The sequence below is a fragment of the Somniosus microcephalus genome, chromosome 11, assembly GCF_052327205.1.
Source record: "Somniosus microcephalus isolate GS21.2 chromosome 11, FLI_Smic_1.0, whole genome shotgun sequence".
NCBI lineage: Eukaryota > Metazoa > Chordata > Chondrichthyes > Squaliformes > Somniosidae > Somniosus > Somniosus microcephalus.
The window spans coordinates 46,406,520-46,424,391 of NC_140997.1; the positions used below are offsets into that span (position 1 = coordinate 46,406,520).

General features: G+C 40.6%; 1 protein-coding gene across 1 annotated transcript in view; it reads right to left on the reverse strand.

The window, feature by feature from the left end:
* Nucleotides 1–12,209: 12,209 nt before the first annotated feature.
* Nucleotides 12,210–17,872, reverse strand: part of eme2 (essential meiotic structure-specific endonuclease subunit 2) — a 29,203-nt gene continuing 23,540 nt past the window's right edge. The window contains exon 8 of the mRNA XM_086000605.1: nt 12,210–13,400. Within this exon, the coding sequence (XP_085856731.1) occupies nt 13,230–13,400 (171 nt within the window). The 3' untranslated portion in view covers nt 12,210–13,229. The remainder of the gene's footprint in view (nt 13,401–17,872) is intronic.

Below are 17,872 nucleotides of genomic sequence, written 5' to 3' on the forward strand. Positions count from 1 at the left end.
CATTAGAATTTAAAAATAGGGCAGAATGCACACTTACTCGATACTCCAGTATGCACTTCGAGTGTGTGAAGTTCTGCGCCAGGAGTGCAAACTAGTAACATTACCTCCTATTGGTGGCAACCCATTCTGCCTTCCTGGCAGAAGATGGTTTGTGTGGAGGTAGGATGACGGCTGTAAGCGTGTATATAATGGAAACCGCTAGTAATTTTTGAAAGCTTTCAGTTGCACTTGCATGTATGTATGTGTGTACTTCCATAATTGATGTGCAACATTTTTCAACGCTTTTTTTAAACTGTGGAATTCTGGTTATTTCCATTCTGGTTCCAAATCTGTGGTGTAAAATTTAAACTGAATCTTGGATTTTCTTTGTCACTTGGTCCAATTTTCGAATGCTGTTGTAATGTAGCCGATGCTGTACCTTCTGTTCCTTGGAGTCATGTTTTATTTCAACTCTTTTTTATTTAAAGGTTTTCAAAATGGACAGCAAGACAATATAACAAATGTGGTATTCGATCTTTGGTAAATATTGCACACTGCACGGATCGTAGATAGAGGAGGAGAATTTTTTTCCCAAAAACGGCTGGTAAATGCTCCTTTAGAAAGATTTGTTCAGTACAATGTTGTAGGGAGGAGAAAGACAACCAAACATGAAATTGACTAATCTTGAAACAAGCTAACTCAGTAAAGCCAGAGCCAAGAAAAAAAGTTAGCTGGAAGAAATGAAGCCAGAGTGGTTGTATCAAGTGAAATGCCAAAATAACTAAGTATTGCGTTGTAGATATGAGAGTTGTCATTTATACCAACAGAGGTTTAACTGGAGGCAGGAAGACAGCTGTGAAGCAGTGTGTACAATGATAGCTTTGTTACACTTGCATGTATGTATTTCCATTATAATTTCAGCAGAGCAACATTCTACACTTTAATTTGGGAATCTGCACTTTAATTTGGGAATTTTACAGACTGAGATTGAATCATCCATATAATGAATAAAAAGGTACCAGTGTAATCCTTATTGCCTACATCAACCAATTTTTACAGACTATACATATCTAATTTTTAAGTGTGCCACGTCACTATTGTTTAAGTGTAATTAATGGTCTTGGTTGTTTTCTAAGGCAGGAAATCCTGAAGTTGCGGTCCGTCATTCACTGCTCCTCCACAGGCTGTGGACCCAAGAGCCGGCAATCAGTGAAATTACTGATCTGACAAAAACGTCCCCTTTTCCGAACAAATATCACTGTTTAAAAACCCATTTAAAAAGTTAGATCCATTCACACCCGTCTTCACACTGAGGAAACCCTCCATGTTGTGTGGCACTACCACTGCTAAAGGGGATAGATTCAGAACAAATCTAGCAGCTTGAAACTGGCCATCCATGATGCCATCAGCAGAAGCAGAATTGGATTCCACCACAATCTGTAAACTCCTGGCCCGGCACATCCCTCACTCTATCATTACCATCAAGCCAGGGGACCAACCCTGGTTCAATGAGGAGTGCAGAAGAGCATGCCAAGAACAGCACCAGGCATTCCTAAAAATGAGGTGCCAACCTGGGGAAGGTGCAACACTGGACTACATGCATGTTAATTAGCAGAAGCACCGAGCTAAGCAATCCCACAACCAATGGATCAGATCAAAGCTCTGTAGCCCTGCCACATCCAGTCGTGAATGGTAGTGGACAATTAAACAACTAATGGGAGGAGGAGGCTCCATGAACATCCATATCCACAATGATGGCGGAGCCCAGCATGCGAGTGCAAAAGTCAAGGTTGAAGCATTTGCAACCATCTTCAGCCAAAAGTGCTGAGTGAATGATCCATCTTGGCCTCCTCAGATCCTCACCACCGCAGAAGCCAGTCTTCAGCCGATTTGATTCACTCCACATGATACCAAGAAACGGCTGAGCGCACTGGATACAGCAATGGTTATGGGCCCCGACAATATCCCAGCTGTTGTGCTGAAGATTTGTGCTCTAGAATTAGATGTGCCTCTAGCCAAGCTGTTCCAGTACAGCTACAACACTGACAATGTGGAAAACTGCCCAGGTATGTCCTGTCTGCAAAAAGGACAAATCCAATCCGGCCAATTACCGCCCCATCAGTCTACTCTCAATCATCAGCAAAGTGATGGAAAGTGTCGTTGACCATGCTATCAAGCGCACTTACTCACCAAATCTGGCCGACCGATGCTCAGTTTGGGCTCCGGCGGGACCACTTGGCTCCAGACCTCATTACAGCCTTGGTCCCAACATGGACAAAAGAGCTAAATTCCAGAGGTGAGAGTGACTGCCCTTGACATCAAGGCATTATTTGACCGAGTGTGGCATCAAGGAGCCCTAATAAAACGGAAGTCAATGGGAATCAGGAGGAAAACTCTCCACTGGCTGGAGTCATACCTAGCACAAAGGAAGATGGTTGTGGGTGTTGGAGGTCAATCATTTCAGCCCCAGGACATTGCTGCAGGAGTTCCTCGGGACACTGCCCCAGGCCCAACTATCTTCAGCTGCTTCATCAATTACCTTCATTCCATCATATCAGAAGTGGGCATGTTTGCTGATGATTGCAGTGTTCAGTTCCATTTGCAACTCCTCAGATAATGAAGCAGTCCATGCCTGCATGCAGCAAGACATGGATGACATTCAGGCTTGGACTGATAAGTGGCAAGTAACATTCGCGCCACACAAGTGCCAGGCAATGACTATCTCCAACAAGAGAACGTCGAACCATGACCCCTTGACATTCAATGGCATTACCATCGCCAAATCCACCAACATCAACATCCTGGGGGTCACCATTGACCAGAAACTTAGCTGGACCAGTCACATAAATATGATGGCTAGAAGAGCAGGTCAGAGGCTGGGTATTCTGTGGCAAGTGTCTCACCTCCTGACTCCCCAAAGCCTTTCCACCATCTACAAGGCACAAGTAAGGAGTGTGATGGAATACTCTCCACTTGCCTGGATGAGTGCAGCTCCAACAACACTCAAGCTCGACACCAGTCAGGACAAAGCAGTCCACTTGATTAGCACCCCATCCACCACCTTAAATATTCACTCCCTCCACCACCGGTGCACCGTGACTGCAGTGTGTACCATCTACAAGATGCACTGCAGCAACTTGGCAAGGCTTCTTTGACAGCACCTCCCAAACCTGCAACCTCTACCACCTAGAAGGACAAGGGCAGCAATCGCATGGGAACACCATCACCTCCAAGTTCCCCTCCAAGTCACACACCATCCTGACTTGGAAATATTCATTGTCGCTGGGTCAAAACCCTCCCTAACAGCACTATGGGAGTACCTTCACAACACTGAGTTCAAGAAGGCGGCTCCCTACCACTTTCAAGTGCAATTAGGGATGTGCAATAAATGCCAGCAATGTCCACATCCTAGGAACGAATATAATTTTTTTTAAATGAGCTGTGATTGGGTTTTTAACGGCGATCTGAGTAATAACTACTGATAAACAACCGTTGGGGGCAAGGTATTGACTTGGATAGAGAACTGGTTGGCAGACAGAAAGCAAAGAGTTGGAATAAACGGGTCTTTTTCTGAGTGGCAAGCGGTGACTAGTGGGGTACCGCAGGGATCGGTCCTTAGGCCCCAGCTATTCACAATATATATTAATCTAAACAAGGGAACTAGATGTAATATCTCCAAATTTGCAGACGACACAAAGCTGGGTGGGCATGTGTGCTGTGCGGAGGATGCCGAGAAACTCCAGGATGATTTGGACAGGTTGGGTGATTGGGCAAAAGCATGGCAGATGCAATATAACGTGGATAAATGCGAGGTTATCCACTTTGGTGGCAAAAACAGGAAGGCAGATTATTATCTGAATGGCAATAGATTGGGGGAAGTGCAACAAGACCTGGGTGTCCTTGTGCACCAGTCGCTGAAGATAAGCATGCAGGTGCAGCAGGCGGTTAAGAAGGCAAATGGTATGTTGGCCTTCGTAGCGAGAGGGTTTGAGTACAAGAACAAGGATGTCTTGCTGCAGTTGTACAGGGCCTTGGTGAGACCACACCTTGAGTATTGTGTGCAGTTTTGGTCACCTTATCTGAGGAAGGATGTTCTTGCCATGGAGGAAGTGCAGCAAAGATTCACCAGGCTGATACCTGGGATGGCAGGAATGACGTATGAGGAGAGATTGGGTCGATTGGGCTTGTACTCGCTGGAGTTTAGAAGAATGAGCGGGGATCTCATTGAAACTTATAAAATTCTGACAGGACTGGACAGACTAGATGCAGGAAGGATGTTCCCGATGGCCGGGGAGTCCAGAACCAGGGGTCACAGTCTAAGGATAAGGGGTAGGCCATTTAGGACAGAAATGAGGAGGAATTTCTTCACCCAGAGAGTGGTGAACCTGTGGAATTCTCTACCACAGAAGGCAGTAGAGGCCAATACATTAAATATATTCAAGAAGGGAGTTGGATATATTTCTTAAGGCTAAAGGGATCAAGGGGTATGGGGAGAAAGCAGGGACCGGGTACTGAATTTGGATGATCAGCCATGATTGCATTGAATGGCGGAGCAGGCTCGAGGGCCGAATGGCCTACTCCTGCTCCTATCTTCTATGTATCTTCTATTTTTCTATGTTGTGGCCCTGAAATAATAATTTTAGATTGGTGGCATATAATTTCTCCATTAAGTTTAAAAATTATTACATTTTTAAATCAATTATTAAAAAAAAAACTTTTAATTTGTTCATGATATTTCAGCTTCTACCTTAACCCAATGTATATGTTAAAAAAATCTTTATTTTGCTCTCTGTAAAGTGATTGATTGTAAGTGCTTTCTGTTTCCTGTCTGAGAATTCTGCAATGTGATTGGCTGCTTAGACAGCCTGTTGGCATCCCAGCAGCTCGCACTATGGAATTCCCACTGTACTACGTTGATTTCAGTTGCACGTCAGAAAAGCTGAACTTCTTGCCAGAGAGATTGCAAGATCTTTGTGGGTAGCTTACTTTGGGACCAGCGGCGTACGTCTTTGCTTCGCCGCTGACTGCAAATTACAGGGCATTACTTTTGCCTACACATTGTTGGACCCTTTGATCTTCTCTTGGACCCCCCAGTTGAGAACCCCTGTTCTATACTATCAACGAATAATGATATTATTGTAACAGCAAGTTGCTATTATAACCTGTCCCTGGCAAATATGCAATTGGACTGGATACTCTTTGTATCACTTTCTTGTATTGGATGGCCTTTTATAGAAACTAAGGAGAGAGCTTGCCTTGTCATATCTCACTTTTTCACCGTGCTTGCTCTTTCTGGAGATCAATGTGTACGTTTTGATGCTTTTTAGGTCGATGACCAATATTTTTGTGATAACTATGCCAAATCTGAACTCTTGTATAGAATCTCAATAGCTGGACAAAAAAAATATCCTTGTCCTGTTTAACTCTTGAACATTGAATATTCTTCAGAACTTCCAAAATATTTCAATTATTCACATGTTTGATAGATTCCATTGAAAAATATTTTGAATCATATGGTTTTAATAATTCACAGCATTGAATAAATTAAGAAAAGCTCTATTAGAGGGTGTCTTGCACACTATATAAAATGACAAAATACTTTGAATTAAATGTATTCAAAAGTGTAAATGGCAGCTGGGGAATTAAGTAGCTTGCTGGATTGTGATTTAATGGCTGTTGCAATTATCATTGCACCATCGTTTTGGTAAAAAAGTAAGTTATTTTGACTTGTGTTTGCCAGGACTACCATTATTTTGATTCATGGAAGAGGTCAGACTTGTATCACTGCACCCCCTCAAATAGCTGAAATACAGGAAACTGGTTTATCCGGAGGTTGTATGTCCAGAAACCTCGATCGACCGGCAGAAATCGGGAGCCGTTTTAGGTTTTTTTTCTTCTCGTGGCTTTGTTTTCAACAGTCGGGTTCTGGAAAGTCTCTCTGAAACATAGAAAAATAGAAGATAGGAGCAGGAGTAGGCCATTCGAGCCTGCTCCGCCATTCAACGAGATCATGGCTGATCATCCAAACCCTAGCACCTGGTCCCTACACCGACAGCCATCCCACCCAAGCCCTATCCCCGTAACCCCACGTATTTAATCCCCCCTAACACTAAGGGCCAATTTTTTTAAAATTTTTAATTTTTTTTTTATCATGGCCAATCAACCTAACCCGCACATCTTTGGACTGTTGCTAAGCTACAGAGACGCTTCCAAGGTACGGGCCGACTGTTTATAAGCTGTTGCTAAGCAACAGTGTTTGTTGTCAGATACGGAGATGAAAACCTCCGTATGCTTCAGCATTAACTTTGTATGTCCGGCAGTTTTGATAGATCGGCAACAGCTCGGTCCCGTCGGTGCCAGATATAACAAAGTTTCCTGTATTTGGTTCCTAAGTTTCCTTGTGGATAACCTTTTTAGAGACTAGAAGCAGCTATGTTACATTTTGCCACCATTATGTAAGAATGGTGGCAAAATGTAACTTTATTCCACAGGAGAAGAGGCCTATGCCACATTTAAAAAAAAAAATATATATTCTGAACAAGTTTGTTGCAGAGTAAAATTCCCTCTTCCACATTCAATTCTATAATCCCTCTCTGCCTCCAATTATTTAGTAAGCACTGCCCTTTGCATTTTGCTGTATGTAAACCTTTGCCACAACACTTGTATAGATATCCCCCATTCAGAAAAAATAAAATGGCCTCTGGTAGGATGTGAAGTTGAACCATGTGGTTACCCAGCAGCACTTCTAATTTGTTTTTAATTGAATTAATAAATTTCAAAGTTGAGAATTTGCAAGTAGGAAAAATTCTGTAGTATTTATTTTTATTTTTAGTGTTGGCCTACAATGCCTATAGTAATTCTGAAGTCCCCCCTATGTAACCATGAGCCAGCATTAGTATTGTGTGGCACTGTAAACGGTTACTATAATACTTGACTTCCTTCCTTTTGTAAGACTTGAAGAATTGATGCCATACTTTACATACTACTGATTATTTTATTTGACCACATCCATTAATACAAAGATGATACAATTGTCAACTTATTCATCACAAACAGCGTCTCTCTTTTCAGGATTAGTGATACTGTACAAGCTTTGTAGAATACAGCAAGGTAACTATCAATATGCTTTCAGAAGGATTTTATGTTGGTGTAGTTAACCATATAAAGACATTTTGATTGTGAGACCTTAGCAGATTTTGTGATACAGGCTCCTCAAACATGTTTGTAGTAAGTTTCCATCCCTTCTCCTTCTCCTGTTTGCTTGCAGTTGTGTGTGTGTGTGTGTGTGTGTCCAGTTCCTCTTTTTACTTGTGCTTAGCTTGAATTTTTACTCTCTAACTTGCAGCCTAATGTGTAACTTTAAATACTTTATCACAACTGAATCTCCACTCCATCTGAAGTCTTTCTTCATCAAAGTTAGAATACCAATTAAAAGTACACAAGCCTGTCTTTCAATTATAACTGTCCGCTTCAAGCTTATCGCCACAACATTCTCCCCAACTTCAATTAAAAGGTAGAAAGTGCAAGTTATTGTTTGTTGTCTAAATTTAAGTGCTGTAGATTGTTTGACCATGAGATTGGAAGGAAAATTAATTTCCCCTTTGATTTGTATTACTTCATTATCACTATCTCAAACTTCAACTACCAACTTCTCCTGGTACTAATATCATAAAATACTGAGTATAAGATTTGCTATAACTTTCCTACAAATCCCCTTTTTCGGTGGGCAGATATCTATTGTTTCTGTATTGCAAATTAATCAGTCATAGGCAGGGTACATTACCACATAACTATTCTAAATTAAATTGCATTTAGTCATAACACACCTACATAATTGTTATACATACAAATACAGTGCTAAAGGCTATTAATTGATAAATCATACAACATTGCAAATACAGTATGTCAATGAATTGATGTATTCATAACACTAGTCATATGAACTACAACAATTTTTAGCAAATTTTATGTATATGTGTTTTATAAGTACCATTTCCTCTATTGGTAAGGTAAACAATTATGATTATTTTATCTTTAGATAATTTATGTACATTTTTAATTTCCAGTTTTAGGTCAGAGTTAATTGTATCAAGGACAAAAAGCAATTCCAAAGGACTTCTGTCAGGCTGGAGAAAGTCAGGAAATCTGTAGCTGAACACCACCCCCTCTGGTAAACTGACCTTTTATTAAAAAAAAAATCAGCTGCTCACACCAGAACCTAATAAATAAATGGTTACTGGTCTCTGAATTAAATGGTTGACTGACTCTGCTATCTGCTTTCTTGGAGTAACCTTTTAAAGGTGGAATCTCCACTATTGATGTATATTTATGCAGGAAGTAAGTCTGTTTTGACTTACTTTTCACTGGTACTGATCTGTTGCTATAGTAGTTAGCTGTGTACACAACAGCTTTCCTGTCACAGGCAGTTTCCACCAGTACCATTTACTGTGCTTCATTGAATTGCTGACTGTTCCCTTTTTTTTCAGTCTAATTTTTTTTCTCTTGTTCCATGTTTTAAATGAAGTCACATGGAACTGGGTTCTTCACTTGAATTTTATTAAAGGCCTTCTCACGGAGTTATTGTCATCAATAATTTCTGCCTTGGAGTCCAAGTTTTGTAAATCATAACTAGAACAAATGCAGTTCTTCTGGTTGATTTCATCATAAGTTTCCTGAATAAAACTTTAAGATCATTATTCACAGCTTTCAGTTTAGTGTCTTCATATGATTTGTTTTTCTTTCACCTATTATTTGTTAATTCTTCACTGTAGCATTCTGTGTGGAAATCTTTATCTTGGTAAAGTTGTAGCCTTTGACATTCCATTATCATCAGGTCTATACCAACTGTTGGTTCATCTTCACCTGTGTTTTGGGCAAGACTTGGAGAGCTCGCAATCGACTGTTAATCCTATTGGTTTGAACTGCTCTTGGCTGATGAGGGAATGATAGTCTAGTTTCTTGGAATGAAAGGGGTTAACATCGCTGGCTCTGCCGTAGTAATTTGACACTTCCCTTCCACGTTCCACTCCTCTGCTAGGCTCTCATCAGATTTAAACACCTTTTTCAGTTACTTGGCAATTTGGCTTCAAATTTTCTCTCGCACAGGTCTGACTGAAATATTTTGTCCTTCACTTCTCATATTTATGGATTGCTTTACACTGTTTCTTTTGCACACTATTTTTGAAATTTATCTTAATCGTAGTGTTTTCTCCAATGTTCCTTATTGACTGACTTATTTGCTTACAGCTCCTTTTTATTGACTTTTCAGACTTTATTTCCCCCCCTCCTTTACTCTTCAGATCACTTTTCCTAACCTAGCAAATATTTTTGCCTTCTGGTATTTAACTTATTTTTCTTCTGCCTTCAAATGTATCTAATCACGTTCTGCTTTTCTTTGATTCAGTTCAATTTATTTTTTAACTTTTTTTTGCTTTGTTGTCTTATATTTCAGGTTTTTTTTAATTTCCTGTTGATTGAACTGCTTAGTTTGTAAAGCTAGCAGCAATAGAGGGCACAGCAGCTGCCTTTTTTCAAATTTTCCAAGAGTATCATTTTGTCTGAGTTATGAATTTCTTGTTGCCATAACTTCAGAAATAGTCCACTTTTTTGGGTGATGATCCTGTAGTGGCACAGAGTAGCTTTGATTTTCTCAATTTTTTCACTAGTTGGAGCAGCGGTGTCTTTGGCAAGCTTACATTTACCAGTTTAATTGTGATTTTATTGCTGGGTGGTGGCCTTATCAAAGTGATTACATTTCTCCCAAGTTATTTTTCTGTTAGTGCTGCATGTTTAGAGTTATTAAAGGCCAAATGGGATTATAGGGTTATGGTATTTGTATTCATGCATGTGATAATTAAGCTGCTGTTAATGATTTTACCAGTTTTTTAAAAAGCAATGTATTATTTTTGCTGAGAACTGAAGGCAAAGCCCAGCATTTGACCAAATTATTTTGAGTGAAAACCTCAATATAGCTCCCAACTAATGTTTAAACTGGGGTTAATTTGATGTAGCTTATTGTGGCTGGCCAGCCACTCCAACTCTTTCCATATCTCTCTTGTACTTGCCTCTTGCATACTAACTTTTCATACTCTCTAACTCTTAAAACTTAAAGTGCAAACTTAAACGCTTCACATTATATCAACTGAAGAACTTCTTTATTCAGTCTGACCAATTAGTCTTCAAGATTAGAATTCTAATTAAAACTGCACAAATATGTTCTTAAATTGGGTTTGTCCAATTTGTTATCTTTCGAGATTTCCCACAGATATGCTGATTTTAAAAGCGGTTTTCACGTTATCATACAATTTGCATGAAGGATTTAAGTGCTCAATCTTTTTGATGGAGGGGAGAAGAGAACTCTCTCTTTGTATCACGGCCTACTACTGTCCCAAGGGTTCAAGTGCCAATTTGCTTTATGGTGCTGATGCATAAAGAAGCTACTTCATAGTAAATCTTTAGCAGCCTTTTGCTACTTAGCCGTGCCAAATGAAATTCATAGAAGCTTGTTAGTTCTCCCCCCCCCCCCCCCCCCCCTTATGGCAATGTGCAGGATGGCAACACAGCAAATTCATATTGTCTTTCATGACTTGTAACAAACTCAACGAGGAAAATGCCATCCAATAGTTTCCTTCACATTTAGCGCTATTATTTGTAAAGCTGAGGTGCCACATTTTGCAAGAAATTATTCTTGGGCTTTTATCTGTTGGTAGCAGCAAGCTAATGGAAGAGTGCTTTGACGCACTACTTTATGGAATATAGTGGGTTTATACTTGTAGTTCCCCACATCAGAACAGAATCTTAGCCAATTTGGGGGAGGCTCCAAATTATAGGATTAACTAATCTGTACCCCCAGTGACAAAAGCTTGGGAGCTTTTTGCCCAAACAGTAGAGTGAAATATGGAAGATTTGTATTGAATCCTGATAACGTGTAAATTCTAAGTTTTGGTGAAGATTTATACCTGCTTCTGAAGCAGTGAAGAATTTGGCTATATTTGGCTTGCCTTTTATGAGCAATGAAATGCTTCCAGCTACTGGGAGAGGGAGAAGTGATTAAACAGATGTATGGAATTGCTGGAGATTGCTGAATAATAAAATTACTCCCAAATCTGAGACGGTACCAGACTAATATAAAGAAGAAACTGTTAAATGAACTGAATCTTCTGGATAGGTTTCCAGCAAGAGTGGGTAGAGTGTTCAGTCAGTGCTAGTTATGATATCACCGAGATGGTTATAAAAAATAATGGGAGCACAAATCAAGCAGCAGAGTAAATTAAATTACGCCCAAAAAAGTTGTTTTTTTTGTTGTATGCTGCTACTATTGATATATTGGGGGGAGGAGAAATAGTATTTTTTTTATAAATGAACAAAAGTAATTTAACTAACTGTACATATCAATAAATATTTACTCGTTCAATATATAATTCCTCCCGCCCCCCCCCCCCCCCCCCCCCCCCCCGGAGCCATCCTTGCCTGAGAAGGCAGGCAAGACTAAGATTGAGACCATCCTCTGCCGCATCCCTCCCTTCGCCTAGCCTACCTAACCCTGAACTTGCATTGCTAGTTTCTCTCCTATCTCCCCTCGTGCCCTCTCAAGGTCATTTTGTTCACGAGACACATCTTCTGCTCTCTCGACCCTTTTGCCACTAAACTGCTAACCACCCAACTTCCCTTCCTGGCCCCCATGCTAGCTGATACTGTAAATGGTTCCCTCTCCTCTGGTACTGTCATGTTCCTTTTCAAATCTGCTGTTATCGCCCTCTCCCCATTAAAAAGTCCATGCTTGATCCCTCTGTCCTTGCAAAGTACCACCCCATCTCCAACCACCTCCTTCCTCTCAAGTCTTTGAACCTCCTTTTTACTCTCAATTCTTTGAACATGTTGTCAGCTCCCAAATCCATGCCCATCTTTCCTGCAACTCATGTTTGAACCTCTCCAATCAGTTTTCCACCCCTGCCACAACACTGAAATGGCCCTTATCAAAGTCACACCTTGGCCAGATCCCTAATCAATTAGCCCTCTTCTAGTTGAGTATCTTCACCTTTTTGATTGTTCCTTGTCCTTTTTCCATAACTACTCTAAACCTAATGATAGTGATCACTGTTTCCCAAATGCTCTCCCACTTCAATCCCCAGAACTAGATCCAGCGCTGCTTCCTTTCTCGTTTAGACTGGAAAGATACTGATCAAGAAAGTTCACCTGTACACATTTCAAGAATTCCTCCCTATCCCCCCCCCCCCCCCCCCGCCAGTCTGTGTGGGGATAATTATCACTATATTGTTGCAAGGAACTTTAAAAAGAAAAGGCTTTTAACAGAGCAGGTTAATTAAAGGGGTGGGGGGGGGGGCAAAGGAGAAGGAGGAACTGGAAGGGAATGAAGCCTCATCAGCCTGGTTCCCAGTCCTATTGTCATGACACCTTGCCATAACCCATGCCCCATTGGTTCTCTAGTGCATCTAAGAGTTAGGCCATTGTTACCTGGTGGCTACTTTGTAGATGATGGCTCCTGTGGTGCAGACACTGAGCCAGCAGTGAGGAAGGTGCTCAATGCGTAGGTCCGGGTGGTGATTTTAACTTAACCCGCCCAGCGAGTTAGGTTAAAATTACCCCCACTGTTTCTCCAGCAATATTCCAAGCGGAGAAGGGACAGATTAAACTTGCGCAATTATCGTGTTTAATTTTTTTGGCAATTAATTTTTTATGACGAAGTTAACTGTAATTAATTGACAGTCCTAATATAAATGCAAGTTTGTTCTTTTCCATGTCTTGTTCATGCTGCGTCTTTAGTATAATTTTAGAAAAATATTGTGCTTTGAGCAAAATTTATTCAGAAAATTCTATGTATGCTGTTTCAGTGGTATGCTGTGTTACTTGTGTGTAGCCATGGTGATGAGCAGATTAGTGCAGTCATGCTGTGTTTTGTATATAATGTGTAGAAAGGCGATGTTAAAAACTTGCTTGTGTTGACATCCTGTTCACATGAAAGTATTTGTTAATCCATTACAAGAAATGGTAGTTAAAAAATAGTCCTGATTTAATAAAATAAACCAGTTTAGAGTTCACACATAGTACAAAAGATTTTAAGTGCCACTAACAGTATTTCTAACTCTAAACTGAGTAGCATAGTTAGTGTATCACATAACTCATACAAATTTTATATTCCAACGTGGCAAAACCTTCTGGCTTTTTAAAAAAAAGTGTGCTGTTCATAAAGGCAGATGGTATAATGAAGCGAGTTCTTTCATCTAATGTATTTAACCACTTTTGTCCAAAACGATATCAGGATTTTCTGACGTCATGAAAATATACAACCTGCGTGATATGTCTGGTCCAATCCGTCGATCCACACGTTTTCCTCCAGCGTACACTTTAACCTCTGATAGAAGATTCTGCTTCTCCCACTCTGTGGTACACTGTCTATAAGCCTTTAAATGGATAATGTTAAGGCACAACTGTGAATGAATCTTTTTTTAAAAGCATCATTTTGCCTGTATCAGATTGTAAACATTCTCCACAGCTTTATTAACGGTTACAGATCGGAGTTGATGGACCATAGAAATGAAAAAGGGGATGGTACAAAAACTAAATCTATTTGGTTAGAGTTAAGGAATAAGGAAACTGTTATTCTGTTGGGAACAGTGGAAAAATTATACAAGAGTTACGTAGGCAAATTTAGAAAATTGCAGGAATAGCGCTAAAATAATGGGTGATTAATCTTACCCCAGTTTATCTTTGGATAGTTAATGTAAGTGGCTAAGAAGTGATGGGGTTTCTACAAGGTGTCCAGGACTGCTTTCTGGACCAATATGCTTTTAGTCTAAGGCAGTTCCAGGAATTGCAATGGGGCAAGTATGTAGGGGATCATCTAAAACAGTGACCACAGATAATTGGGTTTGATTTATAAAAATTAAGGAGCAGGAACAGTCAAAAGATAAGAGTACATGACTTCAGAAAATAGAATCAATTGGCAGATAAAACAAAGGGAAATCTTCAATGATGTTCAGGGCACAAACTAAACATTCTCAAACTGAAGAGTGCCAAAAAGCTGGAGTTACTTGATGAGTAAAGAATGAGGATTAAAAAGAGACATGACAAATTTAGGACCATTAACAAAAAATGAAGCAAAGTACAGAAAATATAGAGCAGTGGCAAAAAAAAAAGCTAAGAAGGCATGAATAAAAATTGGATATAAAGGGGTAAAGGATTATATAAACACAAAGCAAAAATAGTTAAAGGAAAGGTAGATTTGGAACCTTATGTAAGATGAAATAATAGCAAAGATCCTGAATGAGTACTTGCCTCCAGTCTTCACAGAAAAGTGTGGTAATGTGAATAAAGGGGTACAAGAGGATATGATGAAGCAATTGGATAGAATAACTCTAGATAAGCACTGAAAAAATTGTGGAACTCAAAAGTGGAAAAGGTACCAGGCCCTGATGGCATTTATTCTAGTATGCCGAGGGAAGTCGCAGCAAATGGCAAAGGTCTGACCACACACAATCTTTCAAACGTAGTGCTGGAGAATTGGAAGGATGCCAATATAACATCAGTTCAGAAAGTAGTAAAAGGATAAATCCAGTAACTTGACCAGTTAGCCTAGCATAGGTACAGTAGTGGCAACCTTCTTGAGGCCATAATATGGGATAAAATTAGTAACTAACACAGAAGGACATGGGCTAATTAAGGTCAGCCAGCACAGATTTGTAAAAGATAATCCATGGGTGACATTTAATGGCTATTTGAAGAAATAACAGTGTTTTGATAAAGGAGATGCAGTGAACATGGCTTATATGTGTTTTCAAAAGGTGTTTAAGGTGCTGTAGAGGAGATTCCTTGACTTTTTTTAAATCACTGGCACAGGATGTTAACGGGAATGTGGCAAAATGGATAGGAAGTTGGTTAAAGGACAGGAAAAAAACCAGAGCAGTGATTAACAGATGTTTTCCAGACTGCAGTGATGTAAACACTTTAATTAGCTACATTAAAGATCTGGATTCGGCTATAGGGGGTACAATGTCAAAATAGAGTGTGGCTAACTGACAAGGGCAAGAGTAAATAACTAGTTTTTACATATGAATTAGGAGCAGGAGTAGGCCATACCGCCCTTCGAGCCTACTCCGCCATTCAATAAGAGCATGGCTGATCTTCTATCTCAAATCCACTTTCCCGCCCGATCCCCCATATCCCTTGAATTCCCCTACCGAGTCCAAAAATCTATCTCGGCCTTGAATATACTCAATGACTCAGCAACCACAGCCCTCTGGGGTAGAGAATTCCAAAGATTCACAACCCTCTGAGTGAAGAAATTCCTCCTCATCTTCGTCTTAAGTGGCTGACCCCTTATCCTGAGAGTATGACCCCTAGTTCTCGACTCTCCAGCAAGGGGAAACAACCTCTCCGCATCTACCCTGTCAATCCCACTCAGTTTCAATGAGATCACCTCTCATTCTTAAAATGCCAGACAGTATAGGGTCCTCATAGGACAACCCCCCTCATCCCAGGGATCAATCTAGTGAACCTTTGTTGCACTACTTCTGAGTATGTCCTTTCTCAGATAAGGAGACCAAAACTGTGCACAGTACTCCAGGTTAGGGCTCACCAAAGCCCTGTAAAATTGTAGTAAGCCTTCCTTATTCTTTTACTCCAACCCCCTTGCAATAAAGGCCAACATGCCATTTGCCTTCCTTATTGCTTGCTGTACCTGCATGCTAGCTTTGTGTTTCCTGTACAAGTGCACCTAAATCTCTCTGAACATCAACATTTAATTGTTTCTTGCCATTTAAAAAATATTGTTTTTTCTATTCTTCCTACCAAAGTGAATAACCTCACATTATACTCCATCTGCCACCTTATTCAGACTCACTTAACCTCTCTATATCCCTTTGCAGCCTCTTTGTGTCCTCCTCAGTTTACTTTCCCACCTAGCTTTGTATCATCAGCAAACTTGGTTACATTGCACTCAGTCCCTTCATCTAAGTCATTAATATAGATTGTAAATAGCTGAGGCCCTTGCAGCACCCCACTACTTACAGCCTGCCAACTGGAAAATGACCCATTTATCCCTACTTTCTGTTTGTTGTCCATTAACCAATCCTCTATCCAAGCTAATATATTACAGGTAGACTATCCTTTATCCGCACTTCCGAAAACCTCTAAAAACCGAAAGTTTTTTCGTGGAGCGTAAGTCGTGCGCACGACATGACCCGAGTGGCGCCAAACATGACAGGAGTGGTCCGGGAGCTCTGCCTTTCCCTGTGAGCAGGGCAGAGGGTCACAGAGTTCCCTCCTGGGTAGGAGATTGCAGGCCGAGCCGGGCAGTGTGAAGGAGGTACCGGGAGAGTGAACCCAACAATACAGCGGCCCGTCCGATAGCTGCAGCGGCCCGTCCGATAGTCTTTTCTTTCCCCCCCCCCGACCTGATTTGCGGGCCAGCTTAGTGTAGGAGTCAGCCGATATCCGGCTTTCCCACAACTGGCGGCGGCAGTCGAGCCCCAGACCCCCGCTAAGTCAAGGAATTCAGATACGCAGCAGGGGGAGCCGGAAACCTCGATCTAACGGCAGAAATCGGCAGCCGTTTTTTTTTTTCTTCCCCTAGCATTTTTTTTAAACAGTCAGGCTGTGGAAAGAGTCTCTGTAGCTTAGCAACAGCTTCAGAGACACTTCCAAGGCAGGGCCCGAGTGTTTACAAGCTGTTGCTAAGCAACAGTGTTTGTTGTCAGATATGGAGATGAAAACCTTCTGAAATCCGAAAAATTCTGAAAACCGAAACCCAGCTGGTCCCAAGGTTTTCGGATAAAGGATAGTCTACCTACCCCCAACCCCATGAGCCCTCATCTTGCGTAGCAACCTTTTATGTGGCACCTCATTGAATGCCTTTTGGAAATCCAAATATACTACATTCACTGGTTCCTCTATCTACACTTACTAGTTACATCCTCAAAAAACGCTAATAAATTTGTTAAACATGATTTCCCTTTCATAAAACCATGTTGATTCTGCCTAATCATGATTTTCTAAGTGCCCTGTTACCACTTCCTTAATAATGGATTCCAGCATTTCCCAATGACTGATGTCAGGCTAACTGGCCTGTAGTTCCCCGTTTTCTCTGTCTCCTTTCTTGAATAGCGGGGTTACACTTGCTACCTTCCATTGGTTACAAACCATTGATTAGGCCACAAAGCAAAGAATGACTAAAAGATTAATAAGGAGAGAAAAATTAGAGTATGAGAGAAAGCTAGCTAGAAATATAAAAACAGATAGCAAGAGTTTCTATAGATATTTAAAAAAGAAAAGTAACAAAGTGAGCGTTGGTCCTATAAAAAGTGAGTCTGGGGAATTAATAATGGAAAATAAGGAGATGGCAGTTGAATTGAACATGTATTTTGCATCGGTCTTCACTATAGAGGATACAAGTAACATCCCAGAAATAGCTGTAAATCAGGAAATGGAAGGGAGGGAGGAACTCAAGAAAATTATAATCACCAGGGAAGTGGTACTGAGCAAATTGTTGGAGCTGTGGGCTGACAAGTCCTCAGGTTCTGATGGACTTCACCCTAGGGTCTTAAAAGAAGTGGCTAGTGAGATAGTTGATGCGTTGGTTTTAATTTTCAAAAATTCCCTAGATTCAGGGAAGGTTCCATTTTAGATTGGAAAACAGCAAATGTAACTCCTTTTATTCAAAAAGGGAGGGAGACAGAAAGCGGGAAACTACAGGCCAGTTAGCTTAACATCTGTCATAGGGAAGATGTTAGAAGCTATTATTAAAGATGTTATAGCAGAGCACTTAGAAAAGTTCAAGGTAATCAGGCAGAGTCAACATGGTTTTGTGAAAGGGAAATCATGTTTAACCAATTTGTTGGAGTTCTTTGAGGAAGTAACGTGCTGTGGATTTGGGGAA